The following is a 23,990-nucleotide window of genomic DNA, read 5'->3' as shown; positions in this document are numbered from 1 at the left end:
ACATTCTCAATTCTTCATGTGAAACCATTTCTGGCCAAAATTTCTAGTTACCTATTTCCAGGGATCTATTTTATTTTCAATGAGGAATGTTCCTAGGAATCTATGTCCTAAATAGTAATCTGCTTATGCTAATCCAAACATAAAACTCATTATTCTGAGGGATCTTTTGCTATTTGGTTGCTTAGTCTTTCCTAAATAGTCAAAGAAGGAAATCTTTGGATTTCATTTTTGGTTTTGAATAAGTTTTACTCGTTATATCATTTATCATAGTACAACAGCATACATTCCAAAAAGGCCAAACATAAACCAAAAAAACTGAATAGATATATCCATAATCCCTTTCTATTCTAATCCATACACAAATATTTTATCATAATGGTTATAGAAGTGAATATTATTTCTATATTATTTTTCCACATTTTTCACTACATATCGTAGACACGTTCCTAAAATTTACAAAATCTTCACATGTAACAGCAAGTGCTGTAAGGAACAGATTACAAGCTATCTCATTGGAAGACCATGTAGTAAAATTAAGCACTAAAATATGGTTTTCCGGCCTAAGTTCTAAACACTACAGCAACCTTTCAATCTTCTCAATAAGTCCACTAGTGTTAGCATTCCATTTACTCTTTATGAAAAAGGTCTAACACACTGGCAGCTGGCTTTGGCATATGATTTTCTCTGATTCAGGTCAGAGTGCTTTCTGCAAGGAAAAGTGCCAATATTTATTATTTTCATAGGAATATGTCATGAGAATCAAGTTTAATGTTGTATATGGAATTGCTAGGTTGAAAAGTCATTCATAGATTTTCCCCCTTTCTTTTCCAGAACAAATTTCAGACACACAATTAACAGAGGACTGGAAGTTTTCCCACATATATTGTTTTTATAGTAGTTCTTCCCACAACATGTACTACCTTAAAATAAACTTTTTAAAAGAATAAAAGGGAATAAATCCCAGCTGACTTAGAAACTAGTTACATTCATAGAGTTTCTCTTCAGTATGAGTTGCCTGATGCCTGATAAGTTTATAGCTATTAATGAAAGCTTTTCCACACTGAATACATGTAAAGGGTTTCTCTCCAGTGTGAGTTCTTTGATGCACAATAAGTCGAGCACTCAAGCTAAATGTTTTTCCACACTGATTACATTCAAACGGTTTCTCTCCAGTATGAGTTCTCTGATGTTGAGTAAGGCATGAACTCTGTCTGAAGGACTTCCCACATTGACTGCATTCATAGGGCTTTTCTCCAGTATGAGTTCTCTGATGTACAACAAGAACATAACTCTGGCTGAAGGATTTCCCACACTGATTACATTCATACGGTTTTTCCCCAGTGTGAATTCTCTGATGCATAACAAGGTGAGAACTGCGGTTAAAAGATTTTCCACATTCACTACATTCATACGGTTTCTCTCCAGTGTGAGTTCTTTGATGTGCAACAAGCTGAGAGCTCCAGCTGAAGGATTTCCCACACTGATTACATTCAAAGGGTTTTTCTCCTGTGTGAGTTCTCTGATGAGCAACAAGTTTATAACTTTGACTGAAGGATTTCCCACACTGATTGCATTCATAGGGTTTTTCTCCAGTATGAATTCTTTGATGTGCAATAAGTTTATAGCTCTGGATAAATGATTTCCCACATTGATCACATTCATAGGGCTTCTCTCCGGTATGTGTTCTTTGATGTGCAATAAGTTTATAGCTCTGCCTGAATGACTTTCCACACTGATTGCATTCGTAAGGCTTCTCTCCAGTATGAGTTCTTTGATGCACAACAAGGACATAACTCTGGCTAAAGGATTTCCCACATTGATTACACCTGTAAGGCTTCTCTCCAGTATGAGTTCTCTGATGGGAAACAAGGTGTGAGCTCCGGCTGAAGGATTTTCCACATTCACTACATTCATAAGGTTTCTCCCCTGTATGAGTTCTCTGATGTGCAACAAGATGAGAGCTCCAGCTGAAGGATTTCCCACACTGATTACATTCAAAAGGTTTCTCTTCAGAATTATTTCTCATGTTTTGAGTAACGGAGGAACTCTGAGAGGTTTTACTACACTTATATTGACTCTCTTCAAAAGGAATTCTCTGTTGTTCATTATGGGATATGTTGGGGTTCAAAACTTGCCCACATTCTTTAAAATCAAAGGTTTTTCCTCCTCCATGGATTTTTTCATGTATATGTAGGGGTATACCATGGCAAAAAGATTGAATACTGTCACTAAATCCATAGGATTTGTCTTTTGTTTGAGTTCTTGTAAACTGAATAAGGTGAATGCTTTGAGGGGGTCTTCCACATTCATTATTTTCATATAGAGTCTCATTCTCATTAATCTTCTGATGACTATTTACAGCAGAATTAAGAGGCCATTTTTTAGCATGTGATACATGTTTATGAAAATGGTTTCTTATGGATATAATCGGGGATGAAAATAGACCGGAATTCAGACCACTCTTCTCCCCAGGTTCATCACTTTTGCAGACTCTCTCATGAATAACCACTTTCCTTTGAGTGAATGCCACTTCCTGCAAAAGTATCTCTTGTTTTTCCTGTTGCTTCTCCAACTGGTCTTTATAATCACCAACTTCTTCACATGAAGATAACCAAGGATCATCCCTTGTAAGCCTTTCTATCTTCACTCCATTAGCTGGTTCTTCATCAAAAATGCTCTGCTTTGAAGTTGGGTCTTTTTTTCCAACTGCAGTTGCCAAGTCTGAAAGAAAGCAATATAAGATATCTTAGCCAAAAAATATCAGAGCTCAAAAATTGGAATAAAGCTAACAAGAAAGTATGAAAAATATATATGGATTTGTTTTCAAATACTGACCAATAACCTAGGTTGAAAAAGCAAAAGGGTGAGATAAAGCATTAAGTACAGAACTACCACAGCCCAATATTACAATACAGCATTAAAATGGAACATTGTAATCTTGGTTTAATCTTAGTCCGAACAAATAAGACTCTGGATGTCAAATACCTGCATATTCCAAAATAAGATCATCTACGTAGAACCTACAGAATTGCAACCCAGTTTTGCAATATGTAAAGAATAGAGTCTTTTCCACTCTTTAGTGCTACACAGGTGTTCACTAAGAGATTAGTGTCTACATATCTAGGAATTTCTGAAGGCATAAAACTTCCTAAATACTCTACTCTGTGTCAGTGACACATGAGGACACTACGTTTGTGAACAAAAGAAAAGGAATGGGGCATTATTATCCGGTTCCCTAAATACCTTAGGAGCTAATATAGCCCCACGAATTTCTGTGATTCCAACTGAAAGAGACTAGAAGTTTGCTCCTAGTAGCCTGGGTGGCTACTAAGTCAAGCAATAGAGAGTATATATGGAAAAAGTGGTCATATATACAGTCCACCAGGAGGTAGGAAATGAAGAAAAATGTGGCATCTTCTATGGGGATTTTTTCAAATGAACCTTCTACACCTGTAATGACCCCTATGTGTCTGGTTCTCACTTGAACACATGTATTGGAAAATTCTTTTTATATTCTTTCCCTTGCTCCAACTAGGAGATTGTATCTGGTTCAAAAAGCTGATAAGGAAATATATAGGAATTTGAGTGTCCAAACTGGGAACAAAAGAAAATTACTGCAGAATCTGGTCCCAGCCTTTGGTCTTTAGGAACATGAAGACTGAAAAATCTCAAGCCCAAGAATCTGCACTGTTTCTACCCTACAAACTAAAATTAATCTTCACTGGGGAATAAAAAGCACAAACACAATCTATATGCAGCCAAAATCATTCTGGCTGCTGAATTTCACAGTTCTTAATCAATGAGAATGTGAAATCATTTCAGTATATGGATCTTCATTAAAGAGGAATGTATTCTTACCCCAAGAGACTAGGTCCCTGTGGTTCTCCAGGATCACATCTCTGTTCAGGGTCCTCTGAGAAGGGTTCCAAGTACCCTGTTCCCCCTGTGTGAAGTCCACAGTCACAGTTTTGAAGTTCACTCCTTCCTAAAAAAGGACACAAATTCCTGCTCAGCTGGGCATCGTTTCCTTCCAAAGTTTATGGAGGAAGAAAAGTCTGACAGACGGAAAAAGGAAAATCTGGTGACCTGGGAGTTGTCCTGAGATTGTCAGTGCCCAAAAGATTCCAGTCAAGATGTACAGGTGCCTTCTGGGTGAGCTCTTTGGGTTTTGGATGCTGGACCTGTTTTTACAACTCCAAAGAGGAACACCAGATAAGAACGGATATAAACTATTTTATCTTGTCTGCCTTATAAAAAGACGCTTATTCTGACTTTTGCACGGTGAATATAGAATTCCCACTTAGGAATTCCCTCCAAATTCCCAAGAAACTAATGAAACGGGGGTGGTTAATTTTTTTCTGTGAAAGGCCAGATAGTAAATATTACACTTTGCCAGTCACACAGTCTCTGTCACACTACTCAATTCTGCTGCTATAGCAAGAAATTAGCCACAGAAAATATATAAACAAATGGGTGTGGCTACATTACAATAGATCTTTATTTACAAAAACAGCCACAGGCTGTACTTTGCTAATGCATGAGACAGAAAATGAAATGTGGACCTCGATGAAAAGCAGTATGTATAGGTGAAGAACACTAGATGTAGAAGATAAAAAGACTTGGCTTTCTTACCTATAAAGGGCATATATCTGGCTTAAAAAATATATCTAACAATTTGTTTTTTTTTTTTCTTTTGAGACAGAGCCTCACTCTGTTGCCCAGGATGGAGTACAGTGGCATAATCATGGCCCACTGCAGCCTCCATCTTCTGGGTTTAAGTGATCCTCCCACCTAGTCTCCCAAGTTGCTGGGACTACAGGTGTGCACCACCATGCCTGGCTAATTTTTAAATTTTTTGTAGAGACAGACCCTCATTATATTGCTTAGGCTGGTCTCAGACTCCTGTGTTCAAGGAATCCTCCCATCTCAGACTCCTATAGTGCTGGAATTACAGGGATCAGGGATGAGCCACCACACCTGACCCAATCTGTCTTTTAGTGGTGAGTTTATTCCATTTCTATATATTAGGCCTAATAATACCTAACTCATTGGGTTGAATGAATAATTACGATGATCTATGAAAAGCCACTAGCAGAGTTTACTGATGAAACAACAAAGGCCAGCAATTACAGGATGAGTATCCCATAGCCAAAATAATTACAACTAGAAGCATTTTGGAAGTATTTTGGATTTCAGAGTTTGAAATATTTGCATTTACATGATGAGATGCCTTGAAGATGGGATCCAAGTCTAAACACAAATTCATTTATGTTTCATATACACCTTAAACATATAGCCTAAAGGTAATTGTATGCAATTTAAAAAAAATTTTTGTGTATGAAACAAAGTTTTGACTGTGACTGGTCACATGAAGTCAGGTGTAGAATTTTCCACTTGTTCCATCATGTCAGGGCTCCAAAACCTTCAAATTTTGGACAATTTCAGATTTTTGGATTGGGGTGCTTAGCCTGTACTGTTACAACGAGTAGGTCTCAGGATCCTGAAAGATTAACTGAGAATCAAAGTGACCTTTATTCTGAACGCTCAGACTTCAAATAACAGTTCTGTTTCTATCCATATTCAGCTGCATGGCAGAGCCTTTTAGGAGACATTCGCTGTTATTACTGCCATATAAATGGGGTCTCTTGGGCTGCCTCCTCTAAGCAGAAAAGGGCCTGTTCTTAAGATAACTGGGCAGGAATTTTAATCCAAAAAAGAAGTGCTAAGGGTGATCTGTCCTTATCCAGGAGCAGCAAAGGCAAGGGGAAGTTGAATGCGTCTTGCCACTAAAGGCTCTTTAAAAATACTAGGTATTCTTGAGCTGCAGTTCATGAATAGGATACAGGGTCCTGAATGCCATAAAAACACATGCAAAATACTGCTGTACCCGCCTCTTTCTAAGTTTGAGCCTAAAAATTTCACTGAAACCTCAAATGTTTTCATGATTAGCCCAACGTGAAATTAAAAAAATAACTTGCCAACTGCCACCTGTATTTAACATTAATCTTTAAGGTGTTGTCTTTCAATCTGTAATGCATGCTTCTTTTTAATAAACACTCCCCCTTTCTGTTTAATATAGGTCTCTTTAGTATAAAGCTTGTTCAAATGTCAAACAGATAATACTAAACTAGATTAGCACCCCGACTCCACTCCCAACTATATACTCTCAAAGCTCCATGGACTTCTATCATCACACTTTCCTATTTGCATAATAGTCATCTCTGTCACTAGGCCATGATCCATGAAGGCAGAGACAAGGTATTTACAGTTTGCAAATGTAACTCCAATGCTCAACATAGTGTTTATATATAGTAGATATTACATTTATATTTAGTAAATTATTTCAGTAAGTGAGTCAACAGTATCAATAAACCTTCTAATATATTAAAATAACCTCACCCAGATTGATTTAACTCATCTCCCCTCACCTGAATCTCACAAGCTGTACCACATACCCATTTGAAAAGGCTCCTTGGCCGGGCGCGGTGGCTCAAGCCTGTAATCCCAGCACTTTGGGAGGCCGAGACTGGCGGATCACGAGGTCAGGAGATCGAGACCATCCTGGCTAACACGGTGAAACCCCGTCTCTACTAAAAATACAAAAAAACTAGCCGGGCGAGGTGGCGGGCGCCTGTAGTCCCAGCTACTCTGGAGGCTGAGGCAGGAGAATGGCCTAGACCCGGGAGGCGGAGCTTGCAGTGAGCTGAGATCCGGCCACTGCACTCCAGCCCGGGCAACAGAGCAAGACTCCGTCTCAAAAAAAAAAGAAAAGAAAAAAAAAGAAAAGGCTCCTCAATGTGCAGATACTAGCTTTTCTGGACTTCTATCCTACTTATTTTATTCTTTTCACTTGTCCCAAACTCCCCATGCCTGAAAACTCCTTCCTAAAACCTTCAACCGTGCCCTCGAAACTCATCTTTTGTAACAATAAAATAGGCCAGGTGTGGTGGCTCATGCCCATAATCCCAGCACTTTGGGAGACCAAGGTAGGTGGATCATTTCAGCCCAGGAGCTGAACCAGCGTGGGCAACATGGTGAAACCCAGTCTCTACTAAAAACACAAAAAATGAGCTTGGTGTGCTGGTGCGTGCCTATAGTCCCAGCTACTCAGCAGGCTGAGGTTTGGAGAATCACCTGAGCCTGGGAAGTCAAGGCTGCAGTAAGCCATGATCACACCACCACCCTCCAGCCTGCAGTTTCAATATCCTTCATCAAACATGCCCTATACATCCCTGTGTTAATGGAGACTTACACTTCGCACTGACAACTTCCCTCCTCCTCAGTCCTCAGAGGCTAAGAATGCTCATACTCTCCGATCCTAGGGATTTCAGCATCAAAGAAGGAGTGCATGTCCTCCCAGTTACTCTGAAACTCAAGCCATTTACCTCACTTCTTGGAGCTCTGTCCTACCCACCTCCTGAACACCACCCCCACCCCCATTCACTGAAGATTCATACTTGGGATTTACCCTCTACTATAAGAACTTGTACTGTCTTGTCTCATATTGTCTATAGCATCCACTTGTACACTCAGCTGATGAGAATGTAAAAATAACTGACTTTAATGAGTTTGCATGAAGCACCACCACAGTGTCAGGCATTGTGCTAACATGTCACATGGATTATCATTCATTTAATTCTCATAGGGCTCCTGTGAGAAAACACTATTAGCAGTACCACTTTTTTCTTATGAAGACCAAGGGAGTCAGAGAAATTAAGACATATGCCTAAGGTTAGTAGTTGGGATGTAACCTCAAGCTTGCACACATCAGAGACCGTGTTCTCAGTCATCAATTCATATGGCTAACCCAAGTCTCATATCCTGAAGCTGCTCTTCATCAGCTCACTCTTAGGGGGACACCTCAGACCTTGAAATTATCATAAAACACTCTACCTTTTGAGTCACAAATACAAAACTGCCCATGTTTCGCTACAATGTCAGATTGCTCCACTGTATTGGCTCAATTGTCTTCCTTTACTCTTGTTCCTTGATGGTTTAGGGCCATTACGCTACTAAAATGTCTACTATTACCACTACCAGCCTATATTCTTGTCATTTCTACTTACTGGACTCTTTATCACTTCCATATTAACTACTCAATTTAAGGTCCATGGATCATTCTTTTTAATCTTTCTACTTGAGATATTTTTAAATTCTCTTTCAGATATTCCCTTGACCTTTGGAGTGTCCACTCCACAGGAAGTGGACCTGGCAAATTACAAAAACTAAATTAATTTGAATGTCAATCTGCTGTCTGTGGAAAGTGGGCTACAAATTGCCACTGCAGGGAAAAAAATCCACAAAAGCAGCAGGATAGAGTATTATAAATTAATGGCCAATATCTCTGAATGAATCTTTCAGATTGACCAGCAATCCTATTACATTTACTGGAGCAGCCTGTTTCCTCTAATAATCCAAAATTGCTATTTTAAGCCTTCTCTACCTTGTCATACATCTCTCCATTCCAGTTCCCACCATCATGCTCATCTGATTTTTCACAGTGAAAGATCAAGCTTTCAAATAATTCCCTCAACCTCACTATTCCTATATGAATCCTTCTCCTCATATACAGCTAATTTATTCAAGATGTTCTGAATTAATTTCTCCGGTGCTAACCAAGGACTCTGCTTTATAGTTTCTCTCTTGTCTCCTGATCAATAACTTTTTTTCCTCTACTAACTCCTTCCTATAATCATTTAAACTGAATTCAATCTTTTCAATCCCTTTAAAAAGAAAAAACCCTCAATCTCAAAAGTCCTTGAAGTTTTTACTTTCTTCTACCTTTCACACAATAACCAAACTTCTTGAAAAAGTTGTCCACTCTTATCTCCATTTCCTCACTTTCTACTCACTTCCCAGCCATGCACGTTTCTCAGTGTAAAGACAGAGGCCTTGCCCAACCTACCTGAGATGGGATGGTCAGTGACCCAGTGTCTTCTCCCTCGACTTTGATAATAATCTCTTGAGGAAGGAAAGAATCCTGAGAAGGCAAAACAGATGAGAAAAAGGAAGACAATCAGGGAGCTAAGTGGCAGCTCAAATCTCCTCCTGTCAGTGGGCTAAGATTTGACATACCACCTACTTTAACGCCTCCCTCCCACCATACTTCTGCTCCCTCCTCCCAGTGGTAAGCTCAGCTAACCATGTGGAGAGAGAGAGGAGATACCTGGAGGAGCACCAAGGCCTACAGAGACCTGGGCATGAGGTCTTTGTGGGTCTTCTGGCCCAGCCCAGTTGCAGCTAAATGCAGCTGACCGAGCGCTCCAAGACACTAAGGAGCAAAGAACTGTCCAGCGGGCCCTGCCAAAATTCCTGGGTCACAAAATTATAAGCAAGTAAAATGGAATACAGCATGACCAATGCCAGAATCATAAAGAAAAAGATCAACAAATTAATTTCATAAGATGTTTAGCAGGCCGGGTGCGGTGGCTCACACCTGTAATCCCAACACTTTGGAAGGCTGAGGCAGGCAGATCAGTTGAGGTCAGGAGTTTGAGACCAGCCTGGCCAACATGGTGAAATCCCATCTCAACTAAAAATACAAAAACTAGCCAGGCATGGTGATGCGCACCTGTAGTCCCAGCTACTTGGGAGGCTGAGGCAGGACAATCACTTGAACACAGCAGGCAGAGGTGGCAGTGAGCCAACATCACGCCAATGTACCCTAGCCTAGGCAACAGAGCAAGACTCCATCTCAAAAAAAAAAAAAAAAAAGTATTTAGCATAAAGCGCCACATGATCAGTTAGAATCTATACTATTTAGACTTTTTCCAAATCAGTAAAACAGAGCTTCAACAGAGAAACAGACAAAGAAAAACGCACATGCAACCCTGAAGAAACTGCCATGAATATAGATGCTCATCTCTTTACGTCAAAATCAAACATCTATTTCTGTATCTGTATATATTAGAGACCATAAACTCACAGGGATACCTCCAATTACAATTCAATAACACATTTTGTTCTATCTAGCTTTTCTCCTTTCTTTATGTATACCTTCTTTCTCTCACTCCCATTTTCCTCTTTATATTTACTTATTTGCTTAAGCCCTGTACATAACCACCATCCTGACCACAGAGGGTGTTTTTGTGACAGTCACAATCATTAGTCTGTTGCTAATGACTCCAGCTCTGGTGGCCCACTGGCCAAGAGCTTCATGTATTCTTGGAAGAAGTATAAATTGATAGAACCATCCTGTATTGTAATACAGATAGAACCATCCTGTATTACAAATATTGTAAATATTTGTATTTACAAATAATACTTTATTTTGAAATCCTTAAAGATTCACAAGAAGTGGCAAAAATAGAGCCACACTCAGCTTTCCCTGGTAATATCATATATAACCACAGTACATTGTCAAAACTGGGAAATTGACATTTCGGTCCAATATTATTAATTCATATACAGAGTTTATTCCATTTTTATATACATTCTTTTATTTATTTTTTTAAAGGCAATATTTTTTAAAGTGTAATGTAACATACAGTAAGTCTACTTGTAAGTACTTATTCTTAGGAAATAACATAAAGTACATCAGGATGCACGTACAAGAAATCTCACTAGCAAGTTATATTATCATAGCAAGCTGGGAAGGGAGATTAAATGTCCATTAGGAAGTGCCTCTTTAAATAAATTATGCTTTATTCAGATGACTGAATACTATTTAGCAGCCAAGAGAAGAAGACATAAATTTGCATGTACTAAGACACACAAATAACAGAAATATGTCTGTAATATATTGTTGAGTGAAAAAATTAAGAACATTATACAGAAGATGAATAGATTTCTATAAAATATAAATATGCACGGAAAAATCTGGAAGGATGTTCTCAAAAACATTAAAAGGAGTTATTCTTTGAAGGGGCAGAACTGAGGAGCAGGTTCCCTGTCTCTCTTTTTATACTGCATCTATGTTTTTCAAAAGCACTTATTTTAATTAAATATTTGGAAACCAGAAAAGGTGTTTCCCTCTTTAAAAACAACACAACTCCTTTGTAGTGTCCTCAGGTTTTTTCCTACAGGATACAATAATTCAGTCTGTTAAATGAGAGTCCATTCAAGTACACTTTGCTCCTTCTCAAATCAAACACTGAAAAGCAACTACTGCTAATTTTTGATAACTCATTTATTTAGAAGCCATTGGATCAAAAACTAAAAGAAAATAAAAGTGGCCAGGTGCAGCAGCTCATACCTGTAACCACAGTGCTTTGGGAGGCTGAGGTGGGAGGATCACTTGAGCCCAGGAGTTTGAGACCAGCCTCGGCAACATAGTGAAGCTCCCCTGTCTATACAAAATATATAAAATAGGCCGAGCACGGCGGCTCACATCTGTAATTCTAGCACTTTGGGAGGCCGAAGTGGGCAGATTGCCTGAGATCACGAGTTCGAGAACAGCCTGGTCATGGCGAAACCCCATCTCAACTAAAAATACAACAACAACAAAAAATATTAGTTAGGTGTGGTGGCACACACCTGCGGTCCCAGCTACTATGGAGGCTAAGGCATGAGCATCACCTGAACCTGGGAGTCGGAGTTTGCAGTGAGCTAAGACTACGCCACTTAACTCCAACCTGGGCGACAGAGTGAGACTCCATCTCGAAAAATAACAACAATGAATAAATAAATAAATAACCTAGGCATGGTGGTAGGTGCCTACAGTCCCAGCTACTTGGGAGGCAAAGGTGGGAGGATCACCTGATGCTGAGAGGTCAAGGTATAAGTGTGTCCATTTTTTCTCTTTATCTATATAGAAAATATTTTACTATTACGGTAGGAATGGTTATTAAAAATGGCTAGCATTAATGTATTTAAAGGTAGGAAAGGATTCTCCAAACCTAAAAACACCACTGTGTATTTACTGGGTAGGTTGTGAGGGTCACAAGAAGTATCAAAGAGCCAGAGCTGCTGCAATGTAAAGAAGGCCCAATGTGAAAGCCAAGAGCTTGTGTTGCTTGCATCACTACCACACATACTACAACAGTTAAACTGCCTTTTTATTTTTTGTAGAAGACAGGGTCTCATCATGTTGCCCAGACTGGTCTCAAATTGCTGGTCTCAGCGCCATGACAGTTTACAAATGCCATGGCAATGTCAGGAAGTTACCCTATGTGGTCTACAAAGGGGAGGAACCCTCAGTTCTGGGAATTGTCCATCCTATTCCTGGAAAACTCATTAATAATCCACCCCTTGTTTAGCATAAAATCAAGAAATAACCATAAAAATGGGCAACCAGAAGCCCTTGGGGCTTGCTCTGCCTATGGAGTAGCCATTCCTTATTCCCTTATTTATTTATTTATTTTTTTTTTGAGACGGAGTCTCGCTCTGTCACCCAGGCTGGAGTGCTGTGGCCGGATCTCAGCTCACTGCAAGCTCCGCCTCCCGGGTTCATGCCATTCTCCTGCCTCAGCCTCCCGGGTAGCTGGGACTACAGGTGCCGCCACGTCGCCCGGCTAGTTTTTTGTATTTTTTAGTAGAGACGGGGTTTCACCGTGTTAGCCAGGATGGTCTCGATCTTCTGGCCTCGTGATCTGCCCGTCTCGGCCTCCCAAAGTGCTGGGATTACAGGCTTGAGCCACCGCGCCCGGCTTGTTTTTGTTTTGAGACAAGTCTGGCTCTGTCCCCAGGCTGGAGTGCAGTGACGCATTCTCAGCTCACTGTAACTTCCGCCTCCCAGGTTCAAGTGACTCTCCTGCCTCAGCCTCCTGAGTAGCTGGGACTACAGGCACATGCCACCATGCCCGGCTAATTTTTGTATTTTTAGTAGAGATGGGGTTTCACCATGTTGGCCAGGATGTCTTGATCTCTTGACCTCATGATCTGTCCACCTTGGCCTCCCAAAGTGCTGGGATTACAGGCATAAGCTACTGCGCCTGGCCTACTTTTTAAAATATACTTGCCTGAAAGAAAAGAAAAAAAAAGAAAACAAAAGAGAAGAACAAGAAGGAAAGGAAAGGAAAGGGAGAGACAAGAAAAAAAAGAAAGATAGAAAGAAAGGAAGGAAGGAAGGAGAAAGAAAGAGAAAGAGAGAGAAAGAAAGAAGAAAAGAAAAGGAAGGAAGGAGAGAGAAAGACAGACAGGAAAGAAAGAGGGGAAAGAAAGAACAGGAAAGAAAGGAAAGGAAAGGAAGAGAAAGAAAAGAAAGAGGGAAGGGAAGGGAAAGAGGGAAGGGAAAGAAAGAGGGAAGGAAAGGGAAGGGAAAAAGGAAAGAGGAGAAGGAAGGAAGGGAGGATGGAAGGAAGGAAGGAAGGAAGGAAGGAAGGAAGGAAGGAAAGAAAAAGAGAAAACAAAGAGAAAAGAAAAAACAGTACAAAAAAACTACTGGTCTTAAGCGATCCTCTCGCCTCAGCCTCCCAAAGTGGGATTACAGGCATGAGCCACCACAACTGGCCTAAACTGCCTTGAAATTGCTGCATGAACATTACAAAATAGCCCCAAATGCCAGAAAACAAAAATAAAACTCGCAATGCCAAAAAATAGCCACAGCCAAACTACAGATAGTACAAGGGAGCCACAAGTTTTGACCCCAAACTGTTAATGTATTCAATCTTATCTGGTCTGAAAGAAAAATTCCATTCCTGATACACACCCATGACAAACACATCTTTTCTTGAAAAATGCCTGGGAAATGAGAAAAGCTACTCAAGAAAGGAAAATTTGTAAACATTAACCTGTATTTTAAGTTATTACAGACTCCTTCAGATAATATCACACTCTGCCAGTTAATTAAAAAAAAAAAAAACAAACTAATATCAGTTAAGAAATAATACCAAGAATGGGACAACTTAATGTTTTTCTCAGCAGGTACTTGGCAGAAACAAAATTCCAAAATGTTACTATCTGCCATAACTGCTAAAACTATTTTACTTGGAGAATATGGTTGTACTTCCTCTTGAATGAAAACTGTTTTCAGCACCTTTTTGTTTAAAAAGTTTTCACAAGAAAACAAAAGAAAGCTCATCTTTCCTCAAGGCAGACTCTTGATGAAATGTCCTTCCGTGCCCCGACCCCAGCAGTCAACTCCATCACTTCACCGTGCTTTCACATCTTCACATCACATATATTCTTCTACCTTTGGCTTTTCATTTAACTCTTCCACTAGAGGGAGCGTCATAAGAACTGAGATCTTGTCTGTCCTGTTTACTGTGGCTCCACCGTACTTAGATCACTACTAACACACAGTAGGCTCTTCATAAATGTGTGCTGACTATAAACAGCCACTAGGAGAAGGGACATGGAATGTGCTATCTGTACCTTTGCATTTGTCCCTGGGGTCCCTGGAGGCACTAAAGCAGAGCTGAGCTCAAGCCCCTCCCCTGGTTAGAGGAAACCTTTCTTGGGTGCCTTTTCTTCCCAGAAAATTCCAAGTGTCAGCATCCAGAACCTGCTCCCAACTTACCCTTACAAATTAAATGCTCAGAAATAAGCTTGTGACAAATGCACATGAGCCCGTGAATGCATGCACACCCACACACCCTGACTTTTTCCCTAGGTTCTACTCACTTTGGATTACTGACCATTTTAGGAATATCTCCTGAATTTACATCTTAGCTTTCTCAGTTTCCTTCAGATAATATCACTGTAGTCTACCATTTGCCTAGTATTTCTAGTAATACATAGAGTACTTCAACACAGAATTTCCATCTCAAAAAATCATCTAAAGTTTTTTGTTTGTTTGTTTGTTTTTTTAAGAGCTAGGGTCTCATTTGGTTGCCCAGGGTGGAGTGCAGTGGCACTATCATAGCCTACTATAGTCTTGAACTCCTGGGCTCAAGCTATCCTACTGCCTCAGCCTCCCAAGCAGCTGGGACTATAGAGGCACGCCACCACAGCTGGCTAATTTTTTTGTTTTTATTTTTTGTAGAGGTGGGAGTCTCACTATGTTGCTCAGGCTGGTCTTGAACTCCTGGCCTCAAGTGATCCTCCCATGTTGGCCTCCCAAAGTGCTGGGATTACAGTTCTGAGCCACTTTACCCAGCCTAAACTTTTTTGAAGGGAAGAGTAATATGTCTATTTCACCAATGCAGAAATTAATGGTAATAAAGTTTAGTAAGCTTATTTAAGTCCACCGATTGTCTCACACAAACTCTTCTGCTTTCCGTTGTCTTCCCAAGGTCTGTCTAATCATCCAAGGCCCAGATCAAATGCTACCTCCTCCATGAAGCATTTCCCAGATAGCGGAAAGCTTCATCTCTTCTTCTCTCCGGACTTCTTAGCTTTGCTGGCCCTTTACTATACCAGTAAAATTATTCTTTTCATATTACTTCCATTTCTATATACCTCTCCCCTGGGTCCTGGGTTCTATATTAGAAAGCACTGTATATTTTTTCTTTGTATTCTCCTCAGTATTCAGTAGGAGCACAATAAAAGTTCTCTGCATTTGACAAGACTAGAGACACGTGCAGAGTTTGGGACATAGGAACAGAATTGAAAACCTTTACTTTCTGTATGCTCTGGAGCATTTTTAAATTACCTTCTTGCTCAACAGTCACCTCTCCAGGTCATAAAGGAGCATTTCCCTTTTTCTTTGCAGACTTTACAAAATAAGAACAGGAATTAGACTGTTGACTTCCACAGAGAAAAGGGTTGTGGGCAGGAGATAATAACTGTTCCTTCTATAATGCAGGTGGGACCCCAATGGACCCAAAGCAGGGGAAAAGAGACAAGCAGAGCTATCACGAAGTGACCTGTCCACTTCATAGTGACACAGTGGTCAAATCAGACCTAGGGCTAGGGCTGCTTGCTCACCTATAAATAGAGATGACCAAATATTCCTTTCCCAATCTGAGGCATTCTTGGGGCAATAAATGAAGTTTCTAATCAAATCACAGAAGCATTACTGGACTCAATTCTCAGAGCTCTGCTTTGGGGATGTACTGGCAGGAAACCTCTATCTGTGAGGACATTTAGAAAACACAGGCGTCACACAGGCAGACTTCTCGGTATGTTTCCATCTCTTCCTGCCCTGGGAGCTGGAAGATGGAGCTCACATTTCAGCTCAAGGGATGTGGCATCCACAGGGCCCATGTGGCAGGTCCTGAGGTTTCTTAATCACCAAGTCTAGAAGGCATAAAACCAACCTTCGCAAACTACAGCACTGGAAAGAAGGTTCCCCTCTCTGATTTGCTCAGAAATCATCCTGACAAGAGGATCCCTTCAGTCCTTATGCACAAGAAAATTCCCTCTCTGGCCCCACTTTATTATCATCCATGAATAATTCTCACTGTCCTCAAATATACAGAACAGACCATCCACATAGGGCCACCAACAACCTGCACGACTTTGAATGTTGCGAATGACAGTGGATGGGTGAGATTCCACCACCTACTTGGCAGCAGTTTTGGTCTCAGTCCCTGAAGGCAGGTAGGGCTCAGAGTTGGCTCAAAGCCTTCCCTGGACAAGCTGCTACTTCCCCGTGTATAAGCCACTAAAATCTCTACGGTGATGCTCCAATATCCAGATAGTTTCTTCCTAGATTGGCTCACCGGACTCATGGCCCTTCATTCAAAGCAAAGGCTTGGGCTCCCTTGATTTTTCTCTCCTTTCCAGGGTTCTGATATCCTTCAGGTCCAAATCAAGTACTTGTTCATCTTCTGATAATAATTAAAATTAACTAGAGGACATTCAGAGTTCAGAGGTGTGGTAGCCAGACTCTGAGATGGCTCCCAAAGACCCTCACTACCTAGTATTCATGCCTTTGTGTAGTCCTTGTCCACTGGTACCAAGGTGGGTCTGTGTGACCAACAGAATATGGAAGAAGTGATGGTCTGTCACTTCTGAAATCAGATGGTAAAAGACATTGTGGCTTCATCTTGATTGTGTGCAACTAAGTGTTCTTGCTCTCTCTTGCTCTCTGTCTCTCTGTGTCTCTCTCACTGGCATCATTTGCTCTGGCAGAAAGCCACTGCTACGCCGTGAACAGTCCTGGAAAGAGGCCCCTCTGGTGTAGAGCACCTCTTACCAAGAGCCATCTAGTGAGTTTGCAACAATATCCTCCCACCTAGTCAAGCCTTCAGAAGTCAGCAATCCAGACAACAACTTGCCTGCAACCTCATCAGGGACCCTGAACACCAGAAATAACCGGTTAAGCTGACCTGGATTCCTGACCCTCAGAAATTGTGTGACAAAATAAACATTGGCTATTTTAAGCTGCAAAATTTTGGGGTACGTAATAACAGAAAACTAATACAAGAAAGAGGATGCTTCTGCTTTTCCTGTGTAGCCTTGGAAAGTATAAGAAGCGCATTTCTGGTTGTGAGAACTAAGTCATGCAGAGCAGTGCTGTCCGCCTCATCTTTCCCACAGTGCTTCGCACTGGGCCTTACACTGGTTAGGCAGTCAATAAATATGTGATGAAAGTCATATAATGAACAGACTTCTAATTCAGCTCACAAAAAAGAAAATGGCAAAAGGACCATTAAGAGTCCCAGAAAATACCTAGTGCCTCACTTAAATTAGAACACCAATGGCCACATCAAAACACATTCTACCAGCCAGGCACTGAGGCTCACCCTGTAATCCCGGCACTTTGGGAGGCCAAGGTGGGAGGATGGCGTGATCCCAGGAGTTCCAGACCAGCCTGAGCAACACAGCAAGACCCTGTCTCTACAAAAAATAAAAAATAAAAAAAATTGCTGTGTGCACCTGTAGTCTCAGCTGCTCAGGAGGTTGAGCTGGGAGGATCACTTGAGCCCAGGAATTCCAGGCTGCAGTGATCTATGTTGGTGTGCCATGTACTCCATACTGGGTGACAGAGTGAGACCCTGTCTCTTAAAAAACAAGATAACAAAAACCCACACATTTTACCTGTAGTTTTGATAAAGATATAAATGTAAACTTATATTTGCTTAACTCTTTCTAAAACAATTGCACATGTATACAAGAAATCACATACAAAACATTTACATCAATGCTATTTGTAACAGCAAAAAAATTTACCACTAAAGAGCCATTAACAATAAACCCATAAAACCTGTAACATATTTAGAAGGTGAAATGTGGGCACTAGGTATGTATAGTGGTATTGGGATGTCGCTGCTCCCAGCCCTCCACGGACAGATGGGCAATCTGTGTGCATATGTGTGCACACACAGTCTGTGTGCATACAGACACAGGCACACATCTCTATATAGTTCTAGATTAATGTGTACTGAAAGCCATGAGCTCACATTAAAACCTCCAATTCCCACTGCACAGAGTCCACTCAAATATTCTTTCTTGCCATATCTGTACCTTCCTGATTAGACGGCAAGGCAGCTGGCTCCTGTCCCCTATTATACACACTTACTTACCTGATCTGGCCCCCTGGAGGTAGCTCCGCTCCCATTTCCACAACGACGCCCTCTCCCCATGGATGCTTTCCCCAGACTCCCTGGGCTCTGCCACCCCACACTAGGCCACCCTCTGCCAACGGGAGCTCCTCACCCTGCTTAGGCTTTGACTCCCCGGGCTAGGCTGCCCCAACTCTCAGACTCACTCCTCTGCCACTTAGACTTGGACAGCCCACATGAGGCCACCCCACTGTGTCCGTACCCTCCACATGCTGCTGGGCTCTGACACCCCTGCAGGTCACCCTCATGCATGATGCCCCCAACATGCTCATGCTCTGACATGCCACACCAGGCCGCACCTGACCCCCAACGCAGCTGCACATCTCACCCCACTCTGGCTCCAATACCCCATCTACCATGGACACCTGCTCACCGCACTTGGGCTCCAACTGCCCCCAGTGAAGCACTACCTCTCCGGAGGCCTTGCTCACCTGCTCTGACCCCGTCACCCCACACCAGATCTCCATATATGGACACTGGCCTCACCTACTTGGGCTCTGACACCCACACTGGGCTGCCTCGCATGCACAAGCGTGGGCTCTGACTATGCTGGGATGTCGTCCCGTGCAGATGCACTCCTCACCCTGCTTGGTCACTGACCCTGCACAGGGACACTGTCTTCATAGCAGGCAGTCCCGACAACTGTAGGTGCCACCTACCACTGCCCCCACCTCGTGGCTTCAGGGCTGAATTGTTCAGGAAGAGAAAGGAGAAGCTCTAATTTAACAGTTTTAAGAAATTAAGAGTTTTCAAAGAATATTTGCTGTAGGAAATGTTCTAAATTGGGAACTTGTTTTTTACAGACAGAGTCTTACTCTGTTGTCCAGGCTGGAGTGCAGTGACACAATCATAGCTTACTACATCCTAGACCTCCTGGGCTCAGGCGATCCTCCCACCTCACCCACCCAAGTATCTGGGACTATAGGTGGGCACCACTATCCTGGCTAATTTTTTAAAATTTTTATAGAGACAGGGTCTCACTATGTTACCCAGGCTGGTCCTGTACTCCTGGCCTCAAACAATCCTCCCACCTCGGCCTCCCAAAGTACTGGGATTATAGGTGTGAACCACTGTGCTTGGCCAATTGTTAATGTTTTCTTAAAGTGTACTGTACAAAAATATGAAAATACAGGCCAGGTGTGGTAGCTTATATCTGTAATCCTAGCACTTTGGGAGGTTGAGGTGGGAGGATGGCTTGAAGACCTTCAAGACACACACAAAAATATTAGCCAGGCTTGGTGGTGCCCACCTGTAGTCCCAGCTATTCAGGAGGCTGAGGCAGGAGGATGGCTTGAGCCCAGGAGTTTTGAGGCTGCAGTGAGCTAGGATTGTGCCACTGCACTCCAACCTGGACGACAGAGCAAGACCCTGTCTCAAAAAAAAAAGAAGAAAAGAAAGAAAGGAAGGAAGGAAGGAGAAAATACAGATAAATGATAAAACAAAGTCACTTATAAAGTAACTACAGATAATGTTTGTTAACTGATTGCTATATTTATAGTCTTCTAACGTATTTTCTATATACACAAAAACTATATCCCTTTTTAAAAGGTGATGATTTCTAAGTGCAGTTTACTTAACGTAGGTAATAAATAACTTTTTCTGTCATTAAATTTGCATTATCCTATCAGTTTCAATGGCTACAGTGTATTCTGTCATGGTCTTACCATAATTCATTCGGCTATCCTCTTGCATCACACATTTAGTATATTTCCAATTGTTCATTCTCAAACAAAGCTGTGAATTGCTGGCCAAAAGGGAATCAGTATTCTAAGGGCTTTTGATTCAGGATGCCAAATTCCTTTCAGAAAAAGTTACCTAGGCTAAAAAGGTGAGGCAACCAGCAGGGAGATTCATAAAATATATAGTGTGTAAGTGTTAGAAGCCTGATGGCCATGAGGGCCCCAAACCCCCTAAAAGGCTGCAAAGAGAGTCAGGGAGGAGCCACAGCCTCCCAAGCCCAGAGGGTCAGGCTGCAGACAGACCCAAGCTCTGGGTCTCTCTGGGAAGGGTGGCTCCACTCACCTGTGCACAGGCCTTCGGGGGCTCTGGGGGCTTCTCATCCTGCTCTTCCATGCTCTCCTCCCGGCACAGCAGGGTGCTGAGGTCTTGAGCTGCACTGAGAGAAGCCCCAGGTACAGCATGAAGATGCAGGTCTGCCAGAACCGCTGGGCCCCCACCCCCATTAGTCCCTGCTCCCAGGATGCAGGATGCATTCCCATAGCAAATGCACTTCTGGAGGTTCCTGCGGCTTCCTGTGTATGTACTGAGAGTCCCTCAGTCCCTCTCCCAGGCCAAGTTTCTGCAGCTCCAACCCGGTTCCTCCACTATCTTGGGCCCCTGGATCATCTACCTGTAAGCCCAGCTTATGCCCAACATGGCCTTCTGCCCACCACCAAAGTCTGCAGCACCAGTCCGTCCCTCTCCTATCCCACTGGGCCCTGGGATCCCCACAAATATCAGGCATATCAAGGACCCCCTGGTATTCACCCCATCCTACCCCTACCAACCTCAATCTACAGCCCCAAACCAGCACTTCTTCCTAGGGCCAGAATGACACTCACTGCCTAACTGCATGAAGCTGGTGACACAGCTCCACTGCTCCCAGGAACTGATTCAACAACTAAGACTGATCCTACCCTTCCTAAATCAGCCAGGCCTGTCCCTCCAGCAACCCAGCGCAGAGGGCCACCCGCTTCCCGCTCAAATAGCCAAGCATATATGCACAGAGCTCAGTTGTACTCACATCCTGTTCCCTCCACACTTCTGGGGTCCAATGGCTCCTACTCCAACAGTGCCAGCCAGATTCCCACCCTAACACCCTCCCAGGCCCTGAATTTGCAGCTCTAAACCAGTCCCTCCACCAACTTGGGTATACTCAGGCCTGAAACTGTAACAAGGCCTGTATAGGACTGGGGGCCTCCAACGGACACCAGCACAAGTCAGACAAAAGCAGCCCTACCTGCTACCTACAGCTCTAAATACATGTCTCAGAAGCTCAGGTGCCTCTGTACCAACTAGGTGTTTTGGGATCCAAGGATAGAGCAGCCCTGGTGAATCCTACCCTAGGCACCCCATCTCTCCTATTTACTCTCTCTCCTGCTCCCACCATATTCTCACGCGGCATAGTGTAGGTTCACAATGGAGCTGTTTCCTGAACTTGCACCCAAACTGTTTCCTCCACCTTACTCCACAGCCCCCTGCTTGAGCCACACCTGCCCAGATTCTGGCTAAACACCTTTCGGGGCACCTGTGGCTCAGGAAGATCCTGTCTTTCCACCAACCTGGGCACCATCAGGCTGTGATCAGGGTTCCAATCACCCAAAGACCCCAGCACCCTCTGTCTAAAACTCATCTCCGGCCTCCTGTTTTCCAACCGAACACCTGTGTGTGTGCACAAGGGGTGCCTGACACAGTCCCGCCCCTCTGCAGCTGCTCCCTCCACGCACCTGGGCATCCTCAGGCAGAACCAGGGTCCTAGGACTGCCCATGCCTCCCCAATCCACCCGAATGCCAGCACATGTGCAGAGTGCTGCTGGAGCAGCCCCTTGCCTCCTAAGACCAGATCCAAACTGGAGCCCCCAGACCTCTATTCCGCAGCCACTGCACACGGGCTACCCACCTAGGCTCCCTCCTCCTACTGACACAGCCACAGAACAGGCTCATGCTCACCATCTGCATCCAGGACCTGGCTCCTCTGCCAGTCTAGGGGCACACCCTGCTCCTGAGACAAGAATCTACATCCCTCACCCTGTGTCTCTACCTGCCTGGGACATCTCAGGCACCCCCAGCCTCTGTGTGGGTTTGGGGGTCACCTGCCCCACTATTTGCCTGCAGCCAGAACACTACAACAACTAAACAGTAGCTTGAGCATACAGCTCCACAGTCAGCCCCGGGACTTGGCCACTCGCCAGCGTGGGGGTTCTCAAGCCCATGGTACAGCAGCTCAATGGGAACTGGGCCCTTTGGCCTTCTCTTGCCCAAACACGAGGGCCTGGGTGTCATGCAGTCCGCTCTTCCCAGCACCAAATCTGCAGCACAGACTCTGTCCCTCTACTAACCTGCACATTCTCATGCCTGCAAGTAGTATAGCCCAAGTAAAGGTCTCAGCAACACCTGCTTCATAACGATGCTGGCAACATGCTGCTTCCTCCCCAGCTACCAATTTGATGGCAGCTGTTGCAGCTCTGTCCTTCCTGGACTCAAATTCTATATCTCCAACCCGGAGTCTCTGCCCATCTTGAATGCCCTAGAGCTCTGCACTATCCTACATAGGTCCCTACTATCCGTTTAAGTTTCTGTTTTCCATTCAGACACCCCCAGGACATGCAGGGTGCCCTCTGCCCAGAACCTGTTTCTAGGCCCTGATACCCTCCTTCAGCCTGCAACTCCAACCTGGTCTCTCCACCAACCACAGCGACCCTAGACCTTGGAGAAGCGCGCTGTCTGCTCCAGGGGCCCAGGGTCACCTGCTCGGAATCTTACCTACCACCTTTTGCTTCCTACCCAAATACCTGCTCAAGAATAAAGGGACAGCGGCACAGCCCCTCTTCTCCAGAAACCACAATCTGCAATGGAGTACTCCATCAACCCGGACATCCTCAGGCCTCCACTAAACATGCCCGGCATTGGAGGAGGGGAGTTCTCAAGATGTCCCCTTACATCAATTCATGTGCCCTGTGTTCCAGCAACCTGAGCATCCTCAGGCCCCAGACAAGAGCACCACCTGACCAAGCACCCGCGCATGCACGCAGAGGACAGTCGCGGAATACACAGCTGCCTCGGTAACTCCATCAACCCCGGTGACCCCCAGGCTAAAGCGCCACCCGCAGAGATATCAGGTCTCCCCGCTACACTCACCACCGCTTCCAGCTTCCCGCCTAGACCCTGCGCATGCGCGCATCGGACACCAAGAGCTGCCCCACGCCCCACCAACCTGGGCGTCCGCTGGCCCGCAGCCCAGGCTGGGCCTGTCACCGCCTCAGTGCCTGGCACGGCTCTGCGGCAGGACGAACTCGGGTTAAGCAACCCCCTGCCCCGATTCTGCCACACGGTCGACTCGGGTTAAGCTAGTTCGGTCCCCTCCCCTAGTCAGCATCCGCAAGGTCGCTGGGGGTTAACTCTGAAGGGCCGAGCTGCTCGGCGACAGCAAGCGCCCGCGCGCGGGACAATGGCTGCGCTTGTGGTCGAACCCGGAAGTGCACTGAGGCTCGGCGAGCCAGAACTACAATTCCCAGAAGCCTTCGCGGCGCGGGCGGTGAGTGGGCGGGGTTCCGGTTCCTCCAAGGAAGTGGGGCAGTGGACCGGGTCAGAAGGTGGGCGAGCGTCAGTGTCCGGTGTCTGGAGGGGCGCCGCACCTGTGCTTGTGCAGGTAGGTCTAGGGGAGCACTAAGACCAGCCGCAGGACCGGGAGGCCGAGGCCAGTGCATCGACGCGTAGGGAGTCGCTCTGGCGTGACGTCAGAACGAATAGAAAAGGCGAGGACCCTTCCTGGGTGCCCCTGCCTGTCAGACGCTGCGCGCGACCCACTGTCTCCTCTAGTCCTGGGGGAAACCTGTGAGACAGTTGCGACATCCCCGTTTTACAGTGGAGGGAGCGTCTACCGAACCCTTCAGGAATCTATGTTTTTACATTTAATAATAGTAAAATATAAAGAATCATTTT

The 23,990-nt window shown here is 44.0% G+C and overlaps 1 protein-coding gene across 12 annotated transcripts; it reads right to left on the bottom strand.

Moving 5' to 3' along the window:
- Window positions 1–220: 220 nt before the first annotated feature.
- On the bottom strand, window positions 221–23,513 carry ZNF180 (zinc finger protein 180). 12 transcript variants are annotated; one of them, XM_023190536.2, is made up of 5 exons: window positions 23,187–23,513; window positions 20,352–20,445; window positions 8,906–8,980; window positions 3,859–3,985; window positions 221–2,721 (listed from the first exon to the last, which is right to left on the bottom strand). In XM_023190536.2, the coding sequence occupies exons 2-5, from the start codon at window positions 20,400–20,402 to the stop codon at window positions 977–979; spliced, it is 1,998 nt and encodes a 665-aa protein (XP_023046304.1). In that variant the 5' UTR covers window positions 20,403–20,445; window positions 23,187–23,513; the 3' UTR covers window positions 221–976. The 12 variants fall into 12 exon arrangements, with proteins under 12 accessions (XP_023046304.1, XP_023046303.1, XP_023046306.1 ...); XM_023190535.1 differs by having other exon boundaries at window positions 21,073–23,506; XM_023190538.1 differs by having other exon boundaries at window positions 20,352–20,440; window positions 21,073–23,506.
- Between the last annotated feature and the right edge of the window lie 477 nt (window positions 23,514–23,990).

The sequence above is a fragment of the Piliocolobus tephrosceles genome, chromosome 21 (genome assembly GCF_002776525.5).
Source record: "Piliocolobus tephrosceles isolate RC106 chromosome 21, ASM277652v3, whole genome shotgun sequence".
Taxonomy (NCBI): domain Eukaryota; kingdom Metazoa; phylum Chordata; class Mammalia; order Primates; family Cercopithecidae; genus Piliocolobus; species Piliocolobus tephrosceles.
This window is presented reverse-complemented; position numbering and strand designations above follow the sequence as displayed.